Genomic DNA, 6,848 nt, shown 5'->3' on the forward strand with positions numbered 1-6,848 from the left:
CATGTCACAAAGGGGCAGAGATGTGGCACCCATCCGGTATCCTGAGGAGCGCGCCAACGAAAATCAGTTGGACAGAGTTGGCCTTCGGGATAACTCAGCTCCTTCCTTTGCTACTTGTGTGCCTGCCTTTTTTGGATGGTTTATTGTTTACTGACCATTTCTCCTCAACTTTCCTCCTCTTTCAAAGGTAATGCTTTGACTTTTGGCCCAGATCATAGAGCAGGGTATATGGGATAAAAGTATAGGCTGATTTATACCTTCCTAGCTGTAGGCTGAGCTGTTACAACTTTTATAGGCTGGCCAGGTATGACCTAGGCTAGAATTCCAGTTTGCTGATTCTTGGTTTTTTTTCCATAGCCTAGGATAGGTAAGCAGGGAGGTGACTGTAGTCTGAGGGGATGGGCTCAGCCCACCTTGATTGCTGTGGGAGGGAGGGAGGCGGAAAAAGGAGAGCAGCAAAGGCAGCAGTTAAAGTAGTGGCTGAAAGACGGTCACTCCTAGGAGGTGGGAAAGCCAGAGGGCTCTGTTGCTGAAGCAGTGTCAGGAGAGCAGCAGGGCCTCTTCAGAGAAGGTAACGTCCATTGGAGCATTTCAAAAGGTCCTTTGAACCCGCTGTGAGTTGGTGCCCTGCGACTGATCATAAGGGCGTGAGCTGCAGCTCAGCAGCAGTTACGAGCACCACTGAAAGACTTGGTGGGGGATGCCGTTCTGCGTTTATTTAGAGTTTTGATACTTTCGGTGAGCTACAGTAATTTCTTTGCAACTAGGTGACGGGATTGGTGCTGTTCTCTTTCTGGAGAGAAAGACATCCTTGGTCATCTAAAGCATTGCACTCTCCTCCTGAGAGAGGCAATGGCCACAGCGGGGAACGACTCCTGTGAGTAATAGCTTCACCAGCAGGTTGGGACTTTGTGAATTGCCACAGACAACTGACATGGCTGGGGGTCAAATCCCAGAATGATGTGCTCACAACCTAGAGTGATCTCTGGGATGTTTCCTGAGAGCAGTCAAACTGACCCCCGTGTTTACAATTAGACCCAGGAAAACACCTTTTGTCGCTCCTCTGACACTAGGTACAAGACTTGGAAAGCTGCCATTGCTCGTAGAGAGGTCTGCCATCCTTTGGGTTACCTTCCGTGCTCAGTATTTACTTGTTTTCAACAAGTTACAATCAGGAAAAGGGATGGCTTCACTGATAACCCAGTCTAGAACTCTACTGAGAAAGGAAGGTAGCCTGCGGCCCAGAAATCAGATTGTGGGTTTGTTGGACTCTCAGCAACGTAAACAGGGGAATGGATTTTTCCAAAACAGTAAATTTAAATGGCACTGTTTAAGCTTCCCCTGATGTTGTTGGGTTGGCAGTTGAAGCAGATGGTCCTGAGTGCTCCTGTAGAGACCTCACTGTTTAAATATGCCTTTGTGCCTCATTTCGTCTCTTTTCAAATGGAATTTCCCTGCAGTCATTGCCGAGGGAATGACTCCGCCACAAAGGATCCTCTTTCCCCCGGAGAAGATTTGCATGGTCTGGCAGCAAAGACAGAGTGCTGGAGCAGGACTCCTCAATGTGGGCAACACCTGCTTCCTTAATGCTGTCCTGCAATGCCTGACATACACCCCGCCGCTGGCCAACTATCTGCTCTCCCGGGAGCACAGCCAGGCCTGTGAGTACTCTTAGGGACATCTCCCTGTGAATCTGTTCATCAAATCCCAAGGATTCCCAGAACCTGAAATTTGATTTAGGAGAAAAGCAGCCCTTTGTCAGCCCCAGAACTTGTGTTCTTTGTACACTCAGGAGCCACCTGTCCTGTCCAGCTGTCTTATTCTTCAGGAAGGCACATCTTTCTAGCTCTGGGTCTCTATTCCTGCAAGTTAAAACCTCAGTTTAGCATTCCTCTGAAGAACATTTTCTATGCACTAAAACGTCCCGTGCTTGTTGAAACACTGGGAGGAGTGGCATATTGCACTGGAGTGGGAGTGGAAGAAGAGGAGTATTCCACCACTAGGGATATTTTGCTAACCAGAGGACCTTCTCTCCCTCCCTCCTCAGGTCGCCAACAAGGCTTCTGCATGATGTGCATCATGGAAGCGCATGTTAACAAGGTCCTGCGTTCAGTCAGTGCCATCCTGCCTTTGGCTGTTCTCAGGGCTTTCAGATGTATGTGATTTCAGGTTCTTTGACAGGTTTTCTTCCCTTCCTGTAGGAGACAACTACTAACTTCCTGTTTCTTAGTCATAGGAGAACATTTTCAGCTTGGCAGGGAGGAAGATGCCCATGACTTCTTATGCTGTACTGTCAATGCCATGCAGAGAGTTTGTCTGAGTGCAAGCAACAAGTAAGCACAAGCAAGTTACCTTTACAAAGTTCTGAGCCCTTTGGACTCCTTGATGTGGCCTCATCAAGGAAAACCTACAGCCGGGGCTTGGAGGAAGTAATGCTCTGTCTTACGACTTGTTTCCAGCTTGGACATATCATCTCAATCTACTACCATTGTCCATCAAATATTTGGAGGCTTTCTGAGATCCAGAGGTATGTTTCTACAACAGCTGCTCTCCTTGGCACTGCCTGTGCCCTTCTGTCTGCCTGTGCCCAACAGCTGGCCCTGGGACTAGCAGGACAGGTGCAATGAGCACAAAGCAGTACCATCGTTCAGCTCACCATTGCTCGGCATTTTGATTTTTCCTTCCAGTCATCTGCTTCAGCTGCAAAGCCATTTCTGATTCCTATGAGGCCTTCCTGGATGTCCCCTTGGATATCAAAGTAAGAGGTTTTGCAGTTGTGCTTCAAGACATGGCAAGGCTTTTCAGAGTCAACACATTTGTCCTGAAAGCATATACTGTGAACACAAGAGGTCTTGGTCGTGGATGGGAAGGGGAACGGATGTTGTCCTCCTGCAGAGGCCATGGCACTGGTCTCTCTGTAGGTGCTGGCTTGAAGCTGGACAAGCACCCATTCTGCGCTCTGCACCCTTGACATAGCCTCATCCTTCTTTCCTTTGCCCTCCTTCAACACCTGTCTGGCTTCCAGGCTGATGGGTTGGATTGTTTCCACTACTGATGACCCTACATAACATCAGTAGCTCAATGGCAGGTGATAGAGAGAGGGAGCTCTTGATTGCCCCTGAGAACCTCTGGGACAGGGGAAATGTTCAGCACCACACTCTCTTTCTGGCTCCTTCTGGCTACAGCTTGCAGATTCATGGCGGGTCTCCTCAGCATCAGCTACAGGGGTTTTCTTGTCAGCTCCTGGAAAATGTTTGGGCCAGGGCATTTGCTGTAGCTCAGTGCACCGATTTCTCAATTCTCCAGGCAGCCTCATCCCTCACTGCAGCTCTGGAGGACTTTGTAACACCGGAGCACCTGGATGGGGAAAACTGCTTTAAATGTAGCAAGTAAGATGATTACTAACAACATATTAACACGAGACTCTGTGTGAGGGGGCTACAAGTCATTGAGCAGAAGTCATCTTCTCCTGGAAGTTTACTGCACACTGATGAGACACAGTTTTGTTTGACTGGTTTTTTGGGGGAGGGGGGTTGGGGTTTTTTCTTTGTTTGTTTGTTTGTTTGTTTGTTTGTTTTAAATATGGCACCGAATTGCCTTAAAATAGCATAAGGATGCACGAGACAAGAAAGGTTGTCTGACTGCCTTGGTGGAAGATAGGGTGCATTTCAGCGCTGTGCTCTGTGCTTGGTTTCAAGGTGTGAGAAGAATGTTGCCGCCACTAAGAGGTTCACTGTCCACTGTGCACCCAAGGTTCTCACTGTGTGCCTGAAGAGGTTTGACTGCTTCACTGGTGGCAAGATCAGCAAGGTGTGTACACTATTGGTGTGCAGCTTTCTCTTCAAGAAGCAGATTTCCTAAAGCAGTATGCTTGTCACAAGCTGCTTGTGTTGGGTTTTTTGGGGTCCCTTCTGGGGAGTGGAAAGTTCCTGTGGGAAGACAGGCAAGCACTGTGCTCTGATAGGGCTGCTTTGACTGAGAAGGGTTTCCTGCCACCCAAACGATGTTATGTTGCTTTATGGAAAACCAAGTGCTCATGAGCCCCAGAGATGTATTGATACCCCTGGACTGGCCCCTGCCCTTGGTAGGCTATTTCATGTCACAGACCAGGGTCATTTCTGAGCCCTCTTGGTCTCTCCATAGGTTGTAGAGTATCCGGAGTACTTGGATCTTCGCCCATACATGTCTCAGGCAGATGGAGAAGCACTCCTCTACTCCTTATATGCTGTCCTGGTGCACAGTGGTGTCAGCTGTCATGGAGGACACTATTTCTGCTACACAAAGGTAAAAGAGCAACTTCCTTCCCAATGGGGAAAAATGTGTGCTGGGGAAGAGAAACTTTCCTGTCAGTGTTACTGACAGCCAAAGTTTTGGGGCAGAAGGCCTCCTTAGTGGCTGGACTGCATTTGTTTTGACATGCTCTCGGTTTGGCAGTTTCCTACCTGTGTTTTTGGAGAGAAACCATGGAGAGATCCTTGCCTTTTTTTTACAGGCCAGCAATGGATTGTGGTACCGGATGGACGATGAATCTGTGCAGCTGTGTTCCATTGACACAGTTCTCAGGCAGCAAGCCTACCTGCTGTTCTATGCCAGGTAATAACCAGGATTCAAATATGTTCAGAATACATTTCCTTTGCCTCATTTGCAGTTGTGCTTCTCACCTTCCGGAGTGTTTTTCTCATCAAATGAAATTACTACCTGCATCATTCAGTGCTGTCAAATCTGAACTACTCCGTGTCTGTCCTTTACTGGGCTTCAGGCTGCGGCCCGGATGGAATCTGCTACTTGCCTGGTCTCTGATGTTGACTCTTGTAGATAAGAGGACTTAAAGAGGACCTCCAGGAAAGATGGGGAGGCACCATTTGTCAGGGAATGTAGTGACAGGATGAAGGCTATCAGTTTTCAGCTAACAGAGGGCAGGTTTACATTAGATATTGGGAAGGAATTCTTTGCTGTAAGGGTGCTGAGACACTGGCACAGGTTGCCACAGCATCTGTGGGGGCCCCATCCCTGGAAGTGTTCAAGGCCAGGTTGGACAGGGCTTGGAGAAACCTTGGAATAGTGGAGGGTGTTCCTGCCCACCACAGCGGGGTGGAACAAGATAAAGTTAAAGGTCCCTTGCAACCCAAACAAGTCTGTGAATTTAGGAAATGGAGGCTGTGGGAGGTATAGAGATGAGGTTTTTGTTGGGACAGAGGCAAACTTGGTGGGAAGACCCTAGCTGAGTTTCCCATTAGTGTCCTTGGTTAAGTCTTCTCTCTGTCATAGAAGCCTCTCTGAGAAAATGACTGAACCCCAGAGGAGGTTGCAACAACAGCTCTAAACTGAGATCACTCTTTTGTTTTTCTCCAGATGCTCTGATCTGAGAATTGGAGAAAGGGCTTCTTCCTCACTGGCACCATCACATGCCCCTTCCTTCCTCAGTCAGTGTGTGGCCAGCAGCAAGCAGGCGGGCTCTGTTGGACCACAGGCTCTGACTGGTAGGACTAAGGTAACTTTGGGGTCATGGGTCAGGGCATCAGAGGAAGAGTGGATTTCTTTCTGGGATCTCAGCATTTCTCTTTTGTCCCTCACACACCGCACCTTTCTTCACAGCCACAACGCTGCTCCCTCTCAAAGCATCCCACCTGGATCCATCCCTTTTGTGCGCCTCTGGCCTTTTGGTCTTAGTAGCCCTCCAAAAGAGTCTTTTGGAGGCCCCAAACTGTCCTGTCCCAGAACTTGTAGGGGTTCCCCACTGCTCTGATCCTTTCAGGAGAAAAGGGCAGGAACTCTCCACAGCTCTCTTGGCAGGGCATGAAGGACACTGGCAGGGAGCGGTCCCGGAGCAGATTCCCTCTGTGGGGCAGGGATCTCCGCAGCTGCTCTGGGGACACCACAGACTATGAGGACGCTTCAGAGAGAAGAACTGGTCCTCCAAGTCGTGACCGTGGTCCTAGGGATAGCACAGCTGCAAGGCCTTCCAAGAGGATCTGCCGGTGGGCTCCCGCTCCCAGGGCTGCTCAGGAGCAAACCTTGCTGAGGCAGAGGGAGCCAAGCAGATCCGTGCGGGGAACTTACAACCTTGGCAGCCGGTTTGTGCAGTACACAGACTATGACCGCTCACTGCGGAAGAGAAAGAGGGAGAGAACAAGTCCTCCACGTTATGACCAAGTCTTAGTGAATACTGCAGTTCCAGGGCCCTCCAAAGCCAGCTCCAAGCAGGCTCTCATGCTCCGGGCTGCTCGGGAGCAAACCCGACAGAGGCAGAGAGAGCAGAGAAGATCAACATGGCGGGGCTGTGATTGCCACAGCCAGTTTGGGCAGCACACAGACTACCGCCCTTCAGAGAAGAAGAGGAGGGTTTCCACGCCCCAGAGATTCACGTCAGACAAGCATTCAGGGCACTCTGGCAATGATGGCGTTGGATTATGGCCCTGGCTCAAGCAGAACGGAAGACTAGCACTGCGTTTATTAGCCAAGGCATCCTTGTTTTCGATACGCCTTCTCAGACCTGAGTGAATGATTTAGCTAAGTAGATGATAGTTACAATAATATAGAAATATTATTAGAAATATAGAAATATATATAGAAATATAGAATAAATATATAGAAATATATATAGAAATATAGAATATATATATAGAAATAGATATAGAAATATAGAAATATATACAGAAATATAATATAGAAATATAGAAATATATATAGAAATATAGAATATATATATAGAAATATATATAGAAATATAGAAATATATATAGAAATATAATATAGAAGTAATATTTTATAATACATTATTACATGTTATATATCTTCAGCAATAGATAGTAATAGTATAATAAATATTATTAAAATAATAAAATAGT

At 47.8% G+C, this 6,848-nt stretch overlaps 1 protein-coding gene across 1 annotated transcript; it reads left to right on the forward strand.

Annotated features, from left to right (window-relative positions):
• Positions 1-644: 644 nt before the first annotated feature.
• LOC135404794 (ubiquitin carboxyl-terminal hydrolase 42-like) lies at positions 645-6,149 on the forward strand. The gene is made up of 12 exons (XM_064639527.1): positions 645-877; positions 1,461-1,661; positions 2,048-2,155; positions 2,231-2,333; positions 2,460-2,527; positions 2,688-2,758; positions 3,307-3,389; positions 3,699-3,810; positions 4,144-4,284; positions 4,493-4,593; positions 5,353-5,480; positions 6,115-6,149. The coding sequence occupies exons 1-12, from the start codon at positions 853-855 to the stop codon at positions 6,147-6,149; spliced, it is 1,176 nt and encodes a 391-aa protein (XP_064495597.1). The 5' UTR covers positions 645-852.
• The last annotated feature ends 699 nt before the right edge of the window (positions 6,150-6,848 follow it).

This window comes from Pseudopipra pipra, chromosome W, assembly GCF_036250125.1.
Source record: "Pseudopipra pipra isolate bDixPip1 chromosome W, bDixPip1.hap1, whole genome shotgun sequence".
NCBI classification, from domain to species: Eukaryota; Metazoa; Chordata; class Aves; order Passeriformes; family Pipridae; genus Pseudopipra; species Pseudopipra pipra.

Excerpts from the sequence above, each read along its gene's own strand:
- LOC135404794 (XM_064639527.1), top strand. The coding sequence starts at position 853 with ATGGCCACAGCGGGGAACGACTCCT. Across the intron at positions 878-1,460 it reads CACAGCGGGGAACGACTCCT|TCATTGCCGAGGGAATGACT; the intron begins GTGAGTAATAGC and ends ATTTCCCTGCAG. Across the intron at positions 2,156-2,230 it reads TGTTCTCAGGGCTTTCAGAT|TCATAGGAGAACATTTTCAG; the intron begins GTATGTGATTTC and ends CCTGTTTCTTAG.